Source organism: Ascaphus truei, chromosome 3 (assembly GCF_040206685.1).
Source record: "Ascaphus truei isolate aAscTru1 chromosome 3, aAscTru1.hap1, whole genome shotgun sequence".
Lineage (NCBI taxonomy): Eukaryota > Metazoa > Chordata > Amphibia > Anura > Ascaphidae > Ascaphus > Ascaphus truei.
In genome coordinates this window covers 418,821,862-418,844,277 of record NC_134485.1, presented here as the reverse complement: position 1 = coordinate 418,844,277, position 22,416 = coordinate 418,821,862, and the positions used below count along the sequence as shown (strand labels likewise).

The following is a 22,416-nucleotide window of genomic DNA, read 5'->3' as shown; positions in this document are numbered from 1 at the left end:
TCCATCAAGGATTCTCCCAATTTATCCCCATTTAATTTGTAAATTGCCTGTTTATTATTGTTTACCAAATGCATAACCTTAGATTTATCTGTATTAACCCTCATCTGCCATTTACCTGCCCACGTTTCCAGTCTCTCCAAGTCCTTCTGAAGAGAAATGACATCCTGCTCTGATCCTATTACCTTACACAATTTTAGTATTATCAGCAAAGATGGAGACTTTGCTCTTTATGCCAACCTCAAGGTAATTTAAAAATAAGTTAAAAAGCAGGGGTCCCAGTGCCGATCCTTGAGGTACACCACTTAGACCTTTAGCACAACCTGAAAAAGTTCCACATTTATGACAACTCTGTTGTCTATCCTTCAACCAGTTTTCAATCTAGGTGCAAATATTTTTACTGAGTCCCATTTGCTTTATTTTGTACACTAACCTCGTGTGGAACCGTATCAAAAGCCTTTACAAAATCTAAGTAGACCACATCAACTGCATTACCCTGGTTTAAATTCCTACTTGCCTCTTCAAAGAAACTAATAAGGTTATTTTGGCCCGACCTACCCTTCATAAACCCATGCCGACTATGAATAATAATTTTTTTATCCATTAGATAATCCTGAATTGCATCCCTTACTAAACCTTTAAGTAGCTTCCCCACTATTGATGTTAGGCTTACAGGTCTGTAATTCCCCGGGTGTGATCTAGCTCTATTTTTAAATATAGGCACCACATCTGCTTTACGCCAATCATTTAGTACTAAGCCTGTGGAAATTGAGTCCTTTAATATTAAATGTAATGCTTTGGCTATTACTGAATTTAACTCATTGAGAACTCTTGGATGTATGCCATCGAGGTCAGGTGCCTATTTACTTTAATTGTACTGAATCTGCCTATGCACTTCTTCCTCAGTTAATCAATTGTTGGTTAATATAGAAGTTGTGGCTTCCTCCTGTGGTACTATTTTTGCAATTTATTCCTCCCTGGTAAATACAGAAGCAAATAATTTGTTTAACACCTCTGCTTTTTCCTCATCGCCAATAATTTGCCTGCCCATCTCACACTGAAAGGGTTATTTTCTCATTTTTTTTGTTACCTATGAAGTACTATTTTTAGTGCATAAAATGCATCACACACTGCTACAGAGATGCAAGAAGTTAAACAGAAGAAATTGGAGAGAAAAGCTTTGCGGGAAGTTGTCAAAATTGCTGATTTATGAAAAATAAAATGGTAAGTGCAATCATTTTTTCAATGTTGATAATGAAAAAGTCAAGCGTTTTTTTTTTAAACGATACTAAAAAGTCAAGTAAAATCCCATCAAAGTCAGCACTTGACCTTATTTTTTCTTCTTCAAAACTATGGAGTAAATGTCATGAAACCAGCCGCCTCTTGCATGATTTTCAATCTCCTCGATTTGTTCTTTCCCCTCTTTAGAACGTCAGTGTCACAGATCACATCGGGCATTACAGTAAGTCCTCGTTTTACGAAGTTTCGTTTTACGACGAATGGCTTCTCCGACGCTGTCTAATGCATCCCTATGGCCGGCTTTATGACGCCAAAATGGCTTATCCGACGCTCTTACGACGCTTTGCAAAGTTGCAACATTATGTCAATCAGAAAGCTGCAGTCAGGGAAATCATCCAGATCAGTCTGTGTGAAGGTTTAGTGGTGTATTTATGCCTTTAAACATGTCTAACAGTTTTATTATACAGTTCTGGAGTCAATAAATAGAATCTTTACATCATAATGTATGTGTGTGCAGCATAATCTAATTGCTTGAGTAAAATATTTTGTGTATTTTAGCATTAAAAATGCCTTCAGGAACGGAACGTTTGATTTAAGCTGGGTTCCTATGGGAAAATGTGATTCGCTTTACAACGCTTCGCTATCTGACGCCATTTTGAGTAACGCATTGTGTCGGATAACGGAGGACTGCCTATATTTGCACACGCTTGCAAATTTGTTGTACCTCTTAAAGCAGCAGTTCAAGCAATATCCTACGTGTTTTTTTTTTTTTTTAATAAATCAGTTCTGTACTATGAGAAAATACTTGTAGCGTTTAAAATTAAAAAAAAAAATGTTTTAAAGACATTTTTAATGTTTCTAATGTAGGAAGCATTTCCAAAGTGACAGCCTCCTTCCCTCTCTGATAGGCTCTGGCTCTTGAGCCCCGCCCTCTCTCTAGCAGTGAACCAATTAGATCTAGTAACTGCCCAGTCACTCATATTCCAGGTACTACATTGCCCAAGAGGCTGTGCAAGAACTGAATTAAATAGCCCCGAGCAAGCAATTGAATAGGGGAGAACAGATCGATCTGCAGCTTAGCTAATCACTTGTCAGTGTGCAGATTGTATTGATGCACATATTGAATGGGGAAAAATAAATATTCAAAAAAAAAAAAATACGGCAGCTTGAACTGCAGCTTTAATGTACAGTAAATATCAAGTAGAGATTTGCAAGGCCGTTAATCAGAACCGTCATGGTCCATAACCAGCTATCACACTGTGCAACAAACCTCCACTTCCATAAAGCGGTCATCCACTAAACATCACCAACTGTTCTGTACTATTATCTTAGATTGTCTTAGCTTGCAGCGGCCAGCTGAGCGACACCGTCACACTCAAACATAAAGGGGACTAGCCTCATTTTCCCTAACCACAGTTTTTTTACAAGCTGCTTAACACTGGGTTGTAGCTCATGGTAAAAGATTTGAAGCCTGTATAGGACCAACCTTCATTCGGCTTTCATTTCTTCTTTTTTTATTTTTTTTTAATCAAAATCCAAAGAATGTTTTAGACCCATTCGATTGGCGCTAAAAACTCCTCCCCAGCATTGGGAAGCAGCTTCCAACCTTAAAAGCTTACTCCCTGTAATGCAAAAACCATTTGCTACATGCTAGTGGCTGCCCAAAAATCGAATGTCCATGAAGAACTAATCACGGCTGTTGCACATTGGTGAATAAATGCAATATGGCGAGTGTACGGTTCCAGAGAAAGGTCTGGTTACTCTTGTCCGTGGCTTTTTCTTTACCAAGGGATACACTGGTAATTTGGATAATATCCAGGTACTCACAGTGCATCGTCCTCACTCTCTGCACACAGCAGCACTTTGGAGTGGTCCCTCATCTCTACAGTCAGCAATGACTCCTGGTTGCTCCCTTCAGGGGGGTGGACATCTGCAAAAGAGAGAAAGCCGGTGAACTGTACCTGGTTACATTACATACTCTGCATGTGTTTTATAATTGAAACTGCGTAACTTCTAGGGCAGAGGTTGAAAGAAAACAGCAGGTCTTGTGACAGACCGATATGTCAAAGGCATCAAATAGTCTTTTAGAGAAACAACACTCACCAGGACAAGGGGGTAATACTTTGAAGCTGGTGGGTGGTAAACTTAAGGTAAATGACTTGTCGTGAAATCTGTAAATTACACCCCTTTCCCTCCCGCCATATCTCGTGGTCCTCCTCTTGAGCCTTTGTCAATTCCCTGCTGGATGAAGACCTCCCCAATGATACATATGTAGCCAAGTCCCCCTTGGAATACGGATTCCCTGGCCCCTCCAACACCGGAAATCCCAGTACGGAGTGGGCAGTGTTAGGAGTAGATTAAGCAGGGCCTGTTATATTGTTCTGTGTGTGTTATTAATAGCCTGTTATTGTAAGGTGGGGTGGGGGGGGGGGCTATGAGTATATTAGGCCGGCTTTCAAGCCACTCCCCTGGGAAGGAGGGGTTTCCTCTAGGTTTCAGTGTAACAGTAGTTCTGGGCTGTCCTCTAGTGTTGGACCGGGTCCTCAATTAAAAAAAAAAAAATGGGTAACGGGTACCCGGCCATAATTTAAGGTTGTACCCGGTCACCCGGTTTGGCACTTACCTGCAGGGTGGCGGCGACATCTAGGACCAGCAGCAGCAGTCCTGTGACGGTGGCAGCATCGGAGGTGTCTTCAGCCGGCGGGGGAGCTGCAGGAATCACTTCCACAGCACCGGAGCAGGTAAGCAGTGTGTGTGTGAGCCGCCGGGGAACCACGTGACCGGAGCAGGTGCAGCACCAGACAGCTGTCCACTAGGAACTCTCCGTCTCCTGCTCCGGTCACGTGGTTCCCCGGCGGCTCACACGGACACTGCTTACCTGCTCCGGTGCTGTGGAAGTGATTCCTGCAGCTCCCCCGCCGGCTGAAGACACCTCCGATGCGGACACCGTCACAGGACTGCTGCTGCTGGTCCTAGATGTCTTCGGAAAGGTAAGTATGAAAGATTATTTCCAGCTGCCCTGACATTACCCGACGCCGGGTATTACCCGGCCGAGCCCACTTCTCAGTGGCCGGTTCCGGGTAATGTCCGGGTAGCTGGAAATGGGCCGGGTAACACCGGGTACCGGGTAATTGGTACACCACTACTGTCCTCCATGCTATGAGGATGCAGCAGTGAGTCTCTCCCCAAAAGGAGTGGGCCTCGGCCTTGCCCCATTAGGGGGTAAGGTTAACAACAAGGGGTTACTCAAGGCCTCAAGTCTGAGTAATGCATTCGGGAACTGTATCCTGTGTCTCATCATGCTATACCAAATAATCCCAGTTATACCAAATCTGGTGTACTACTTGAAATGACCACCCAAGGATTAAGTGCCCCTGAGGCCCATCCTAGCCGCAACAGGATCTTCTCGGGCTGGAGGCGCTGCCAATGATGAGGAACCACCCATAAGCCTGTCCTGATGTACTCCCAATACCACCCCTCAGATCTCCGGCCTCCTGTTTACCAGCCAGGTATGCAGGAGATTACATCGGTAGCAACACTATCTCACATAGGACAGGGGAAAGGATGCTACACATATCTATATAATAAAAATATAGAGACTTACACACACAACAGAGGCCCCATTTCCCAAGCAGTCTTATACCATAAGTGCGCAAAATTTCCTTCATGTACACCCCCCCCCTGTCTCCTCTCTGGCTTACGCCTCCTCCCCCCTGCGCGGATCCGGCATCAATTGACTCCACGGGGTCATGTGATGTCACGTTGCCATGCCATGGAGACGCGTCGCTGGAAGGCAAGGTCAGTAAAAAGTACAGAGGCCTCGCGCGATCCTCAGCATTTATTTTAAATGGCTTCGGGGGAAGTGCGGGGCCTCTAACAGCTGCGCCCTCCCAGAATATCTCACGCCTCCCACTTTGCGCACCCGTGATCTAGCACAAAGATTTATTTTATATATATTTTATATTGATATATTATATTATATTATATTGATATATATATATATCAATCAATATTTATGTACGGGGTTATCATTTTATCTATATGCTGCCAGTGTACGCAGTGCTTTACAGAACTATAATACGGGGAAAATAAAGTACAAATAGTGGGAAGTAGATCAGCAAGTAAATGAGAACTGAGGCAAAGTTAGGATCTGCACCAAAGAGCTTACAATCTAGTATCTGGTATATTGGGTGACCTAAAGACACAGTCAGAGTAATAGCGCATTATTAAAAGTGCAGTCAAGGAAGTCAAGTGCATTTGGAGTCAGTAGTAGAGGCATAAATAACTTAATGTGGTGATCATTTAATTAAAAAATTTTTTTTATAGTTACAGTACATAGTTGATGAGGTTGAAAAAAGAAAAAAAAAAAGCCATACGTCCGTCAAGTCCAATCTATGGTAAATATAGACGACAGATACTTATCCTATATCCGTACTTACAGTATATTGATACAAGGCAACCAAAAAAAAACAGTGACATACTGTATCATCTAAAGATCTCATAAGGGGAAAAATAAATTCCTTCCTGACTCCAAAAAATGACAAATCAGATTTCTTCTTGTATCAACATCCTTCCCATGTTTACTTATTTGGTATATCCCTGTATAACTTTCCTTTCTAAAAAGATGTCCAACCTTTTTTTGCAGATATGTATTGTATCTGCCATCACAGTCTCCATGGGTAATGAATTCCAAAGCTTAACTGCCCCGTCTTCAGCTGGTCTAAGAAACAAGTTGAAGTGAAGATGTTTGACTTCTATTGAGTGGCAGTTTCATACGTAGGGAGATTATGGGACTACATTTAATTCTTCTGTGGAATAATGAGATGTAGCAGAGGACATAACAAGCACAGAAAATCCATAAGCAAACAGCTTACAATCAGATAATACACAAAAACGCACAACATTCACTGCAGTCCTCGGCTCTCCTCACCTCCACACGCTCTGCCGGCCTTGACATCCCGAGTGTTATACTTGAGGAGGATTCGCTCTTCCATGTTCTGTCGATTCTCATCCTGGTAATAGACGAGGCCGCCATCAATCCACAGATCAAACCAGTGCTTCTTCCAGCGCCTCAGGATAGAGCCTCCAGGGGGGGAATGAAAACATGGTTTAAAAACAAAACTGTTTTTAAACACTGACGAGACTGTAACAATGGTATTTGGGACCAGGGCTAAATTTTTAAAGCTTCCAGTGACTGAGCTCGAGATCAGAACCAACGCTACCACCACCCTAACTCCTGTTACTAGTTTTAAATACTTTGGCATATGGTTTGATTCCCATTTAACATTCAGGGTGCACATTGATAGCCTGACATCCAAAACATATGCCAAACTAGGGGTACTTTAGAGGAACAAATCCACCGTAAGGCTGCGCTTAGAGTTCTTATAGTAAGCGCAACGGCACGAAGGAGCAACGGCTTGGTCGCGATCACTAAGTCATCTCAATTTGATTTTTCCAGCAACCGCAGCCTGATGTCGCCGGCACTATAAGCATAGCCTTAGTGTGCTGGTCAGAAAGTGTATCGTACAGCAGATGCTATTGCCAATTATCGACTATGGGGACATACAGTAGTATAGCTCGGCACCCCAAACCCACCGTAGCAAAGTTGATACCCTTTACAGTTCAATATGCCGTTTTGTTCTCCAATGCAACTACAACACACATTACTGCGAAATGCTCAAAGAACTAGATTGGTCATCACTTGAGTCTAGGCGCAAAGTTCACCTTTCCCGTATTGCCTTCAAATACTTTCTGGGCAAGCTACCCAGCTACCTGAACAAGCTCCTCACCCCTACCACATGCAGCACTTATCATCTGAGATCAGACTCCAAAAGACTGCTCACCATCCCAAGGCTCAACAAAGTATCTGGTTGCTCCTCCTTCTCTTACCGTGCACCTCAAAACTGGAACATTCTACCTGAGACTCACAGCCACCACCAGTTTAAGTTCTTTCAAAATTAAAGCTGTCTCACATTTTAATCTGGTCTGTAACTGTTATATACGCCTATAATATATATTATCTCTAACTGTGCATGCAATGTCTTGTATATAATGTATACCGTGTTCACTTATCCAACTATGTATTTGTAACCATGTATTATTTGTCATCTTAACTCTATGCCCAGGACATACTTGAAAACGAGCGGTAACTCTCAATGTATTACTTCCTGGTAAAACATTTTAATAAATAAATAAATTATACAGAAACAGTACACAAAAAATAGTTTGTGGTATATTCAAAAGCATATCTATATTTCAATGGAATAAATGCAGAAGTAAATCACGCACATGCGCACACGCACACAAAAAAGGGGGCTAAGGAGCCCCAGATATTTTACCCTCTCTCTCTCCTTCCCTGTAATACTTTTAAATAGCCATAATTTGTGAACAATTTTAGTGAGTGCACTTACTTTGTCTCCAAAGCCATCCACTCTTCATCAAGGCCATCTCCTCAAGAGATTCGCCCTGCTAGAGATAAAGCAATGTTAGTTTACAGATAAAGAAGGGACAAGGTCGTGTTGTGAGCAAAGACTCCGGCTGCTCCTCCTCCTACTATGCACCTCACAACTGGAACAGTCTACCGGAGACTCTCACAGCCGCCTCCAGTCTAAGTTCTTTCAAAACCAAAACCGTCTCACATTTTAATCTGGCCTGTAACTGTTACATTCGCCTATAATATATACTGTATTATCTTGAACTGTGCATGCAATGTCTTGTATATAATGTATAACCCTGCTCACTTAATGTAACTATGTATTTGTAACCATGTACCTGTCATCATAACTAGTGATGTACCGGGTACTACCCGGTACCCGCGGGTTTTCAGCTACCCGGAAATTACCCGGACCCGGCAGCTGGAAAGTGGAGTCGGCGCCGGGTATACGGGTAATTGAAAAGTATCACTTACTTACCTGCAGGGCCGCCAACAGAAATCATGGGGCCCGGGACAAATGAAAGGAGCAGGCCCCCCACCCCCCAACCCAAACCCATAGCGCACCTACCACGAAAAAATATCTTTTAGCGCACAACTTTTACTTAACTGTTTTCTTATTGTGATACAGAAAAAACATTACAATGCAATCTGTTTATTTTTATATTTTCAACAAAAGACGTGACTGCCTGCCTGCGTGGGTGAGTGGGTGAATGACAGTGGGTGGGTGAATGACAGTGGGTGGGTGGGTGAATGACAGTGGGTGGGTGGGTGAATGACAGTGGGTGGGTGGGTGAATGACAGTGGGTGGGTGGGTGAATGACAGTGGGTGGGTGGGTGAATGACAGTGGGTGGGTGGGTGAATGACAGTGGGTGGGTGGGTGAATGACAGTGGGTGGGTGGGTGAATGACAGTGGGTTGGTGAGTGAATGACAGTGGGTGGGTGGGTGAATGACAGTGGGTGGGTGGGTGAATGACAGTGGGTGGGTGGGTGAATGACAGTTGGGTGGGTGGGTGAATGACAGTTGGGTGGGTGGGTGAATGACAGTTGGGTGGGTGGGTGAATGACAGTTGGGTGGGTGGGTGAATGACAGTTGGGTGGGTGGGTGAATGACAGTTGGGTGGGTGGGTGAATGACAGTTGGGTGGGTGGGTGAATGACAGTTGGGTGGGTGGGTGAATGACAGTTGGGTGGGTGGGTGAATGACAGTTGGGTGGGTGGGTGAATGACAGTTGGGTGGGTGGGTGAATGACAGTTGGGTGGGTGGGTGAATGACAGTTGGGTGGGTGGGTGAATGACAGTTGGGTGGGTGGGTGAATGACAGTTGGGTGGGTGGGTGGGTGAATGACAGTTGGGTGGGTGGGTAAGTGAATGACAGTTGGGTGGGTGGGTAAATGACAGTGGGTGGGTGGGTGAATGACAGTGGGTGGGTGGGTGAATGACAGTGGGTGGGTGGGTGAATGACAGTGGGTGGGTGGGTGAATGACAGTGGGTGGGTGGGTGAATGACAGTGGGTGGGTGGGTGAATGACAGTGGGTGGGTGGGTGAATGACAGTGGTTGGGTGGGGGAAGGGTGGGTGGGTGGGTGAATGACAGGTGGGTGGGTGAATGACAGGTGGGTGGGTGGTTGAATGACAGGTGGGTGGGTGGGTGAATGACAGTTGGGTGGGTGGGTGAATGACAGTTGGGTGGGTGGGTGAATGACAGTTGGGTGGGTTGGTGGGTCGGTGAATGACAGGTGGGTGGGTGGGTGAATGACAGTGGGTGGGTGAATGACAGTGGGTGGGTGGGTGAATGACAGTGGGTTTGAATGACAGTGGGTGGGTGAATGACAGTTTGAATGACAGTGGGTGAATGACAGTTGGTGGGTGGGTGAATGATAGTGGGTTGAATGACAGTGGGTGGGTGGGTGAATGACAGTGGGTGGGTGGGTGAATGACAGTGGGTGGGTGGGTGAATGACAGTGGAATGACAGTGGGTGGGTGGGTGAATGACAGTGGGTGGGTGGTTGAATGACAGTTGAAAGACAGTTGGGTGGGTGGGTGGTTGAATGACAGTTGAAAGACAGTGGTTGGGTGGGTGGGTGAATGACAGTTGGGTGAATGACAGTGGGTGGGTGGTTGAATAACAGTGGGTGGGTGGGTGGGTGGTTGAATGACAGTGGGTGGGTGGTTGAATGACAGTTGGGTGGGTGGGTGAATGACAGTTGGGTGGGTGGGTGAATGACAGTTGGGTGGGTGGGTGAATGACAGTTGGGTGGGTGGGTGAATGACAGTTGGGTGGGTGGGTGAATGACAGTTGGGTGGGTGGGTGAATGACAGTTGGGTGGGTGGGTGAATGACAGTTGGGTGGGTGGGTGAATGACAGTTGGGTGGGTGGGTGAATGACAGTTGGGTGGGTGGGTGAATGACAGTTGGGTGGGTGGGTGAATGACAGTTGGGTGGGTGGGTGAATGACAGTGGGTGGGTGGTTGAATAACAGTGGGTGGGTGGGTGGGTGGTTGAATGACAGTGGGTGGGTGGGTGAATGACAGTTGGGTGGGTGGGTGAATGACAGTTGGGTGGGTGGGTGAATGACAGTTGGGTGGGTGGGTGAATGACAGTTGGGTGGGTGGGTGAATGACAGTTGGGTGGGTGGGTGAATGACAGTTGGGTGGGTGGGTGAATGACAGTTGGGTGGGTGGGTGAATGACAGTTGGGTGGGTGGGTGAATGACAGTTGGGTGGGTGGGTGAATGACAGTTGGGTGGGTGGGTGAATGACAGTTGGGTGGGTGGGTGAATGACAGTTGGGTGGGTGGGTGAATGACAGTTGGGTGGGTGGGTGAATGACAGTTGGGTGGGTGGGTGAATGACAGTTGGGTGGGTGGGTGAATGACAGTTGGGTGGGTGGGTGAATGACAGTTGGGTGGGTGGGTGAATGACAGTTGGGTGGGTGGGTGAATGACAGTTGGGTGGGTGGGTGAATGACAGTTGGGTGGGTGGGTGAATGACAGTGGGTGGGTGGGTGAATGACAGTTGGGTGGGTGGTTGAATGACAGTGGGTGGGTGGTTGAATGACAGTTGGTTGAATGACAGTGGGTGGGTGGATGAATGACAGTGGGTGGGTGGGTGGGTGGATGAATGACAGTGGGTGGGTGGATGAATGACAGTGGGTGGGTGGGTGGATGAATGACAGTGGGTGGGTGGATGAATGACAGTGGGTGGGTGGGTGGATGAATGACAGTGGGTGGGTGGATGAATGACAGTGGGTGGGTGAGTGGATGAATGACAGTGGGTGGGTGGATGAATGACAATATGAATGACAGTGGGTGGGTGGGTGAATGAATGACAATATGAATGACAGTGGGTGGGTGGGTAAATGACAATATGAATGACAGTGGGTGGGTGGGTAAATGACAGTTGTATGACAGTTGAATGACAGTTGAATGACAGTTGAATGACAGTTGAATGACAGTTGAATGACAGTTGAATGACAGTTGAATGACAGTTGAATGACAGTTGAATGACAGTTGAATGACAGTTGAATGACAGTGGGTTGGGTGGGTAGTTGAATGACAGTTGAATGACAGTGGGTTGGGTGGGTAAATGACAGTTGAATGACAGTGGGTTGGGTGGGTAAATGACAATTGAATGACAGTGGGTTGGGTGGGTAAATGACAGTTGAATGACAGTAGGTGGGTAAATGACGGTGGGTAAATGACAGTTGAATGACAGTGGGTGGGTAAATGACAGTTGAATGACAGTGGGTGGGTAAATGACAGTTGAATGACAGTGGGTGGGTAAATGACAGTTGAATGACAGTGGGTGGGTGGGTGAATGACGGTGGGTGGGTGGGTGAATGACGGTGGGTGGGTGGGTGAATGACGGTGGGTGGGTGGGTGAATGACGGTGGGTGGGTGGATGGGTGAATGACGGTGGGTGGGTGGATGGGTGAATGACGGTGGGTGGGTGGATGGGTGAATGACGGTGGGTGGGTGGGTGAATGACGGTGGGTGGGTGGGTGAATGACGGTGGGTGGGTGGGTGAATGACGGTGGGTGGGTGGGTGAATGACGGTGGGTGGGTGGGTGAATGACGGTGGGTGGGTGGGTGAATGACGGTGGGTGGGTGAATGACAGTGGGTGGGTGGGTGAATGACAGTGGGTGGGTGGGTGAATGACAGTGGGTGGGTGGGTGAATGACAGTGGGTGGGTGGGTGAATGACAGTGGGTGGGTGGGTGAATGACAGTGGGTGGGTGGGTGAATGACAGTGGGTGGGTGGGTGAATGACAGTGGGTGGGTGGGTGAATGACAGTGGGTGGGTGGGTGAATGACAGTGGGTGGGTGGGTGGGTGAATGACAGTGGGTGGGTGGGTGGGTGAATGACAGTGGGTGGGTGGGTGGGTGAATGACAGTTGAATGACAGTGGGTGGGTGGGTGAATGACAGTGGGTGGGTGGGTGAATGACAGTGGGTGGGTGGGTGAATGACAGTGGGTGGGTGGGTGAATGACAGTGGGTGGGTGGGTGAATGGCAGTTGAATGACGGTGGTTGGGTGGGTGAATGGCAGTTGAGTGATGGTGGGTGGGTGGGTGAATGGCAGTTGAGTGACGGTGGGTGGGTGGGCGAATGTTAGTTGAGTGATGGTGGGTGGGTGGGCGAATGTTAGTTGAGTGATGGTGGGTGGGTGGGTGAATGGCAGTTGAGTGACGGTGGGTGGGTGGGTGAATGGCAGTTGAGTGACGGTGGGTGGGTGGGTGAATGGCAGTTGAGTGACGGTGGGTGGGTGGGTGGGTGAATGGTAGTTGAGTGACGGTGGGTGGGTGGGTGGGTGAATGGTAGTTGAGTGACGGTGGGTGGGTGGATGAATGGCAGTTGAGTGACGGTGGGTGGGTGGATGAATGGCAGTTGAGTGACGGTGGGTGGGTAGGTGAATGGTAGTTGAGTGACGGTGGGTGGATGAATGGCAGTTGAGTGACGGTGGGTGGGTGGATGAATGGCAGTTGAGTGACGGTGGGTGGGTGGGTGAATGGTAGTTGAGTGACGGTGGGTGGGTGAATGGCAGTTGAGTGACGGTGGGTGGGTGAATGGCAGTTGAGTGACGGTGGGTGGGTGAATGGCAGTTGCGTGACGGTTGAATGGCAGTTGAATGACGGTGGGTGGGTGAGTGAATGGCAGTTGAATGACGGTGGATGGGTGGGTGAATGGCCGGTGGGTGGCAGTGACTGGGTGGGTGGCAGTGACTGGGTGGGGTGACTTACCTTGACCGGGTGGGTGCAGCGCTTTCTGCCGGACGCTTTCCTCTCCTGCCCTCGATATCCCCGCGGCAGCTGCCCGGGACGGGAGGTGGGCTCGGAGGGGCACAGGAAGGGGGGGGGAAGGGCGACGGGAGGTGGGCCCCGGGGGAGCGCGGGAAGCTGGCCGCTGGATGAAGCAGGCCGCAGGAGGAGCTGGTACTTCACCCTCCGTTCCATGTTGGGAGCGGGGGGGGGGGGGCAGATGCAGGCCGCAAGATGAGCTTGTCCTTCCCCCCTCCGTCCCACGTTGGGAGCGGTGGGGAGATGCGGGCCGCAGGAGGATCTGGTCCTTCCCCCTCCGTCCCACGTTGGGAGCGGTGGGGAGATGCGGGCCGCAGGAGGATCTGGTCCTTCCCCCTCCATCCCACGTTGGGAGCGGTGGGGAGATGCGGGCCGCAGGAGGATCTGGTCCTTCCCCCTCCGTCCCACGTTGGGAGAGGTGGGGAGATGCGGGCGGCAGGAGGATCTGGTCCTCCCCCTCCGTCCCACGTTGGGAGCGGTGGGGAGATGCGGGCCGCAGGAGGATCTGGTCCTTCCCCCTCCGTTCCACGTTGGGAGCGGTGGGGAGATGCGGGCCGCAGGAGGATCTGGTCCTTCCCCCTCCGTCCCACGTTGGGAGCGTGGGGGGGGGGAGGGAGGAGGGGGAGAGTGGGCCCTGTGCATGCGCGCCGGGACCGCGGGTAATCGCCGCCATTTAAAAAAAAAAATATTTAATTAACTGGCGCCCGGCCTGGCCCCCCTGACCCACGGGGCGCCAGTGCCCTTTGTCCCTCGCTGTTGGCGGCCCTGCTTACCTGCTGGAAGCCCGCGCGGACATCTAAATAGGTAAGCAGAGGTGCGGGGGCGGTGGGGCGGCATCAGCGTCAGTGTGAAGCCCGCTCGCGGGAGCTGCAGGACTCCATACTGCACTGTGAGCTGGGACCATGTGACCGGAGCAGGAGAAGCTTTCCTATTGGACAGCTGGCTGCAGCTCCCGGTCCGGGCTCCACACTGTCCGCTGATGCTGCCCCACCGCCCCCGCTTACCTGTTCAGATGTCGCCGCGGGCTTCCTCCACCCCAGGTAAGTTTCCTCCACCGCCAGGTAAGTGAAAAAAAACAGGTAGCCGGGTACAAGGCGCCAAATCCTCCGAGTACCCGATACCCGGTTGAATTTTTTTTTTTAGGACACAGTCCAACACTAATCATAACTCTGTGCCCAGGACATACTTGAAAACGAGAGGTAACGCTCAATGTATTACTTCCTGGTAAAACATTTTATAAATAAATGTGAGCCAGAAAACAGAATGGTCTCTACATATGAATCCTCCAGGAGTGCAATTAGAGCTTTGGTGTTTGGGTCTTCAATTTATTGACTCATTTTAGTCATTTACAAGTCTCAATTATTTGGAGCAAGTCTCATTCCTTCGTAAACACATTACATGCCGGTCATATACACACCCACCCATGTGGATGTGTGAGTTTAACCACAAACTAGCGACCCAGTTTGTTCCACACCTCAGCAAACAGGCACTAAAATTAGCAGGTACAACCCAAAAAGTCCTCACACCACAACACAATTACGCTGCCACCGTCGGCACGCTTGCCATCAGAAAAAGAGCCCAATTAAGAAAAGCAGGGTGGCAAAACGTGCCCACAAATGAAGACCGTCAATTCAATGTTTCAGTTAGAGCCCCAAAACAGGATTTATTAAATCTAAAATGGAATAGGATTAAAATAGATCTACAGTAGTGCTTACAAAAAACAAACAGAATAGACCGTTTATAAACATTTTTATATATGTAAAAAAATAAAAAAACGAGGCCTCCAGTGTCTCATGTGAAGCAGTTGTGAACAGGTAACTTCAGATGTCCAGTAATAGGTTTCCCCGAAGAGATTCATGGGAAGAAAATGAGTTCCACAAAAGTGCAACATCAAGATGAATCCAACTTGTGGGTCTAAACTACTGTATATTTTCTATCAGTTTGAGAATATAAAGTGATTTCCTGTCCTGTAGCGGTGTGTCCTGACATTAATCTATCATTGTTCCCTTGGCTGTACGAGTTTAATGACCCGACGGCTAGAAAAAGGGCTGGAAAATGTCCTTATGTCATTTCTTTGATTAACCCAGCACCACAGTACTCAGCATTCTGGTCTCACCATGTTAAAGAAGCGTTTATTTTTAAGATAAATACTCACGTCCAAAAATAGTACAAAATGGCGACGACTTCCCAATAAATTAGAATATCCTCAAAGATGGTTGCATAGTTTTCTGTTTGAGTGGAATCCTAGTATTTGATGTAAGGCCGCGCTTATAGTGCGTGCGACGTAGACGCAGCGGGTGACGTCACCCGTCGCCACCCGCAAAAGTTATAATTTAACTTTCATCGACCTGGCGATTGATTTGTTCAGAGGCTGTCACATGTGGCGACAGCCTCTGAAAAATCACATTTTATCAGCTTCCAAATTGTTGGTCGCCGCCGTCGCGCCGCGCTTACTATAAGCGCTTGTGACGGCGGCAATGCTTTTGTTTTCAGGCGACGTCGCATCGCCGGCACTATAAGCGCAGCCTTAGAATCATGATGTTAGACCTTCTCTCCATCTTGGTTTAATCCCTCTCACATCTTCCTGGTGTGATCGCTCTGTCCTCCTCCTGGTATAATCCTTCTGTGCTCCCTCTAGCTACCCCCTGCTAGATATTTATCCAGATATCCCTTAGTCAGTGTCACAGGATACCAGGCCATTTACACCTTTTTACCAGGATCATGCATTTGAGCAAAACGAGTTAATGAAATAAATTGTAAATTTATTCACAGGAAAAGGCAAAAACACACAATGTTACACAAACTACCTCCTCACTTTTAAAGGTTTACACTCTTCTGCTCCTCCTTACATCTCAGCCCTAATTTCTCGCTATGCACCATCCAGACTCTTGCATTCCTCTCAAGGATGTCTTATTTCTACCCCCTCTGTATCTAAAGCCCTCTCCCGCCTTAAACCTTTTTCACTGACTGCCCCACACCTCTGGAATGCCCTTCCCCTCAGTAGCCGACTAGCACCCTCTCTATCCACCTTTAAGACCCACCTTAAGACACACTTGCTTAAAGAAGCAGATGAATAGCACTGTGGATAATACTGGACAAATGATATAAAGCTTGGCCCCCTGCAGACGCCCCTCTGTACGTTCTCCCTACCCACCAATTAGACTGTAAGCTCCTCGGAGCAGGGACTCCTCTTCCTTAATGTTACTTTTATGTCTGATGCACTTATTCCCATGACCGGTTTATATTATCTGTTATTTATTTGATTACTACTGGGAAGCACTATGTACATTAATGGCGCTATATAAAGACATACAATACAATACAAAAAGACACACTTACTTGGGCCATACACGTTGGACTCCCCGTGAGGGCCGACAAGTACAAAAGTAGACTTAGCCACGTGAGGCACTGCCCCAGGTGCAACCCAGTGAAGGAAACGTTTTTTCACCTCTTCTGGGACTGCTCCTTTGCGTGGGCCTTGGTGCAAACTCTGGACTCTGAACTAAGGGATTGTATACTGAGGAAGTACACAACGTACTATTCAGTGTTCCACTGACTTTTCTCAGACACACACACACAAAAAACGGTTGGCGTCTAATTTGTTGTTTCAAGAACGTTTTGCTATTCGCCAGGGAACGTTTGACCAAGGGGAGGAAGAGGATGTTGGTGCAGGACTGTCGCAGGCCGATTCACAGCCTGCTCAAAGCCTACTCCATCATTGACGGCCCTGAATTTTTGTCTGTGCAAATAAAGTTTGAGATGATGTATATATATGACATGTTTTGCACTAAATGCATGGGCACTACGGATTTCTGCTTGTGAAAAAAGACTTTATTAAGCCAGTATGATGACGGTTCGGCCCCTATGGCCTTTCTCAAATGCTAATGGCATGATCATGCCATTAGCATTTGAGAAAGGTCATAGGGGACGAAACGTCATCATACTGGCTTAATACCAGGAGCACCGGTATTTATCATTATTTTCTTTGTTGGGGAGTGCAGCATTCATCTTCCTTTTTGTTTGAACTAAATGCATGACATACAGATAAGTAATGCGCTGTGCCGTTGTGCACTTCAGTTTTTTTTTTTTTACTTTTGGGAAAATATTTATAAAAGTAAATGTATGAGAGGTGTATGGGGTTATGCGCTGCGCCGTTGTGCACGGTTTTTTTTCTTTTGAAAAATGACTGATGTATTGTTATGATCTTGTTGTAAAGATTCACTGCATAATACAAGATTATTCAAAAACAAACAAAAATATATATATTTAAGTGCACAGCCTTTAATGATCATTAATTGGATAGAGCCTTTAAGATTAAATCCCGCCTAAAATAAAAATGTATCCTACGTGAGCCGGGGGTCCCCTGGAGCAGATCCATGTACCCCCAACATACAAGGACACCCCCCAGTGCCCGACATTTGTCGTTTCTGTGTGCTGGTTTTAATATAGCGGGGGGGGTTAATGGCAGATATTGTCACCATGACGACGAACATGGTTGCAAATTCATCAACAGAAAGTCCTGAGGCCGTCAGGAAATACGCAGATTTCTATTGACTGCAAGAGCAAGTCTTGACCCATGGGCATTTTGTGTCTATTAGTTTGCCCGGTGGGCAGCTGGCTCACCATTTCTGAACTGGGGGGGGGGTCCCCACATGTTCATGGATGAGCTCTGGGGGGGGGGGACCCTTCTGGGTCAGGTTGGAAGAAAGCAGGAGGAACTGCTGCTTTAATCTCTTAATGCTAACACAAAGGTAACAGGGTGGGTAAGAGTCCAACCTGCAGCTATCTAACATGGCGCTGTCATAAAGCAGACCTCACCTCTCACTGATTTTATGCGTCTCACTGAGAAAATTTTGTATTTTTGCATTAAAATTGCTGTTTTTTGGTCCACAATAAAAGTTACAAATAAATAGAAAGGGTGTTCCTGCTCACTGATTTTACCCAATATTAATCCATGTTAAAATGGACAATAAGCAAAAAATGCGACACACGGCACATTTGCATGTTACATAGTTACATAGTTACATAGTTACATAGTAGATGAGGTTGAAAAAAGACTTCTGTCCATCAAGTTCAACCTATGCTAAATTTAGACAACAGATACTTTATCATATATCTATACTTATTGATCCAGAGGAAGGCAAACAAAAAACCCCATTAAGGGGAAAAATTAATTCCTTCCTGACTCCAAGAATTGGCAATCGGATTAATCCCTGGATCAACATCCTTCCCATGTATACTTATTTGGTATATCCATGTATACCTTTCCTATCTAAAAAGATGTCCAACCTTTTTTTGAACAAATCTATTGTATCTGCCATCACAGTCTCTATGGGTCTCCATGTCATTACCCAGAATCCCTGGCTGCAGTGGAATTAATGTATGCTTAGCGATAATGGGGAATGTCAAGTTGCAGACTTGTCTGAGATGTGAATGTGCTCACAAGTGATACTTTTATGTGATGTACACTGGATGTCAAAGCTACAACAGGATGTGCCACCCTCTGCTGTCACTCAAGTGCAGTACCAAAAGGTGAAGGGGAAAACCCCATACCAACTACTGGCAAGCCTGTAATACCAGGGTTTACTGCCAGCCCATTGGGTAGAATAGTAGCCAGGGGGTACCCCGCTACATACCCAATATTAACTTCTAAAAAAAGAAGCCTGGTGCCCTTGGAACGAACCTCTAAAAAGAAGGGAGATATGGTATACATATCAAGGCAAAGGTGGTGCAACATTATTGGCAATCGCACCAGACGTATGAAAGAAAACAATCCTGTTTTTTTAAATATCTTTTTTTATTCAGGTGTATACATTTACAGGTTAATTTATACATGTCTGCTAAGGAGTGTTTGGGGGTCCTGTCTTGCATAAAGTAGCTGTCGAAAGCGTTGTGTTTCAGAATATGTCTTTTATAGTCATGAAGGCTTCTACCATAGTTTAACAGTTGAATGTATGAGTATATTTGGTTTTCAGGGAGGTCCTATTTAGTAGCCACTTCCTGATAAGATAGAAAAGAAAGTGATCTGCGCTCATAAATCGTGATAATTGTGCAAAGTGATTATATAACCATACCCTTGTGATTAATAAACAAGAAAAAAAACCTGTTAACAAAACTGAGGCGATGCTGCTGTCTCGTGGTGTAGCTCCACAGACCAAACTAGTGCAAAAACAGAAAAAAGACAGCCCAAAAAAAACCTCATTGTGCAATGTATAAACAATATTGTATTTAAAAGACAGGTAAGTATCGCACGTACATCTATGAAATCAATATCAGGCAAGACATGTTAGGGACATGTTACCACTCTGTGCTCCACGGGATCAACTCTCCTCCCGCAGGCTCCATAGGATCGATGCAGACCTCTTTGGACTGACTGGACTGCTTACTTAGTTTTATGATCAGCTGGGAGCGGGGGGGAGAGACCTATATCAGCGGGGCAGTTGCAGTATGATTTGGTTCTCTTTGATAAAGGGCGAAAGCCTGAAACGCGTAAGAGAGTTTCATTCATCCACTACCATGATGTTGATCGTGGAATAAAGGATTTTTATCTACTTTGGTGTCTAGCCCCTGCATCCACTCTGCTGTGCTCCGCTCCAACCTCTCTGAGGATTTCTACATACGCTTATTACTAGCGTGACGCACACCGAAGGAATATCCACTTCTTCAACCGTGAGTACCCCAGCCCGTTTCATTACGGCTAGGGGCTTATCCTTTTATGTACCCACATGCTTCCTAGGGGACAATACACTGTTCTCAGGTAGTCAGACATTTATTACTGACTTCACCTGTAGATACAGGTCCTGCAGACACAGGAAGGGGTTACTCTCATGGATTACACGGTATACATGTTATAGAAGACTATTCCTTCCTGGATGTTAGAACACTACTTGTATATGATACATTACCTGCATACAACTTTGCAAGGAATCCCACATAGCTGAGCACGGTATTCGGGAGTCTCATCTCCTATCAGTAGCTCTAACGTAGTCTACAGTAATTTCTGACTTACATGATTTGTACAGAACCTAGTTCCACAAATGGCACTGTGGCTTGAACCCAACTGCACCTCTAAATGGACTTCTACAGAATGAAATGTGCAGTATGTGCTAGTCCCCCTAGCACCCAAGCATTAGTAAGAACAGCAATGTGTTTCACCTTATAAGGGATATATATAGACATACTGTACTTTACAGGAACAGGTATAGCACCACAACAAATCCATCAAATCTAAAAATGTACACAAGTACAAATCAGCACCGGTCGCTAAGAGCTTATAATTGAATAACCCGATGTTTAATACTTTTAAAGTGATTTAACACTTTCGCTGCCATAAAGCAGCAAAGCCGCTAACTATTTTCATTTCATTATGTTTTTTCAGCCACACAATACTGTACATTGCCTGCCTCTCTGGCAGCAAAGGGGTAAGTTATACACACACACTACACACACACACTACACACACTACACCTTTTCCTCCCACTGACCTCTCTGCTCACATAAGCTCCATCATACAATTATAACTAATCATAATGTGTTTAACAAAACACAATATTACATATACACCAACCACTCTGTTAGCCAAAGTCACAGCACAAGTCCTTCCTTACCTGTGCTCAGAATCCTGCCTGCACCAAGTGACTGTGATGTAACCAGGACAAATCAAGTGACTGTGACGTGAACAGGACATTTAAACAATAACAGGTGGCACAAGGTAGGATTCAGCTGTGTCCCGCTGCACCATGGGAGTTGTAGTCTGCAGCACGAACGTGGGCAGCTCTCTTTGCTCAGTATGTGCAGCCAACAGCCTACATATCCCAGAAAGCAAGAGGCCGCTCTGGTCTAGTCCAGACGACTGAGCTTTCAGCACCCACAGAGAACAGTAGTACAAGTTTAGTAAGGTTACACTGTGTCCAGCACAACAGTAATACCACAGACAAGTTGTAGCCTGAAATGCAATGGTTTCACAGATTATTGTTATTTCTTCAGCCCTTCTTGATCCATATTATATATATATATATATATATATATACACACACACACACACACACACACACACACACACACACACACACACACACATATACATACATACATACACACACACACACAGTGGTCGACAAATCACCAAAAAATATACTCGTCGAACAAAAAAATCTACTCGCCACCTAGTACCACACGTGTGCTGCTTGGGCCAAAAACAGCTCGCCACGATGTTAAATCCACTTGCCCGGGGCGTGCAAATGTATAGGTTTGTCGAACACACACACATATATATATATATATATATATATATATATATATATATATATATATATATACACACACCACAGTATATCAGATGATCTGTCCCAAGAGATTTAAATGGTATCACCAATATATATTTATATTAATATGTACGTATTTATAAACGAGTTACCATTTATATCTATTCGGGCATCTGATTTGTGTGTAAGTGTGATAAACAAGAATGTATTATGTGCTAATTTGTCCTTTAATTACGCGTTTGTTACTGCAAAGAATACCAACTCAGATCTTTACTTTACAATATACCATACTGAAAGGTGTGAGTACAATTATTCATTTTAGGGTGGAATACTTTGTTGGGAACTCACATTCCCTATTTTCCTATATCTCCCTTATTGGGTTAATTTGCCCAGTTCATTTTATAAGGACAAATTCACAAACTCTGTTTAAAAAAACAAAAAAACACATTTTTTTTTTATTATTGAAACTACTTTTTTCACACTTTTTACTGTGATTATGTTCTTTTCATGCTGCGAATCGTCACAGATACTGTACTGTACATTCTCCTTAATGAATACACTACTGACAGCTTTTAAAGTGGCTGCCCTTCATAGAAGGTATAAAAGTGAGACCTGTGATGTGAAATGCTTATGTTTGTCATCTCAACTCTATGCCCAGGACTCGCTTGAAAAAAGGGAAAGATTGTGTATTTTTTTTTCTTTATGCTCCCTCCCCTAAATAAAACGTCTGAACATTATGACTGGTGATGCGCAGACAGTCACGCTGATTTCTAACTAATTGTTATAGCTTTCAATGAAGACTCATGTATGTATAATTCTACTGCAGCCATTTCACTAGCAAATAGGTCAGCTCCGCCCTGCTTTACTGTAGCAGCAAAGGGTCTTACGAATGTTATGTTGTTTTTCTACACTTGGACCTGGCAGTTATCTTTTTCTCTATGCCATACACCCCCTGGGGTTAGATTGTAAGCTCTTCGGGACAGTGATTCCTTTTCCTAAATGTTACTTTTATGTCTGAAGCGCTTCTTCCCATTATTTGTATTATTTGTTATTTATATGATTGTCACATGTATTACTGCTGTGAAGCGCTATGTACATTAATGGCGCTATATCAATAAAGTTATACATTACATACATACAAATTGACACAGCTGATATAGTTTTACCAACAGGGACCTGTAAGAAGCCTGT

General features: G+C 45.9%; 1 protein-coding gene across 4 annotated transcripts in view; it reads right to left on the bottom strand.

The window, feature by feature from the left end:
- PLEKHB1 (pleckstrin homology domain containing B1) overlaps nt 1-20,678 on the bottom strand; it is a 92,820-nt gene extending 72,142 nt beyond the window's left edge. The window contains exons 1-4 of one of the 4 annotated variants that reach the window (XM_075592732.1): nt 20,569-20,678; nt 7,647-7,704; nt 6,167-6,319; nt 3,064-3,166 (exon numbers count right to left, since the gene is read on the bottom strand). In XM_075592732.1, coding sequence (XP_075448847.1) covers nt 3,064-3,166; nt 6,167-6,319; nt 7,647-7,683 — 293 coding nt within the window. In that variant the 5' untranslated portion in view covers nt 7,684-7,704; nt 20,569-20,678. Of the gene's footprint in view, nt 1-3,063; nt 3,167-6,166; nt 6,320-7,646; nt 7,705-19,217; nt 19,343-20,568 lie in introns of those variants that run through there. The other 3 variants (XM_075592733.1, XM_075592734.1, XM_075592735.1) reach the window with 3 other exon arrangements.
- Nucleotides 20,679-22,416: the final 1,738 nt, after the last annotated feature.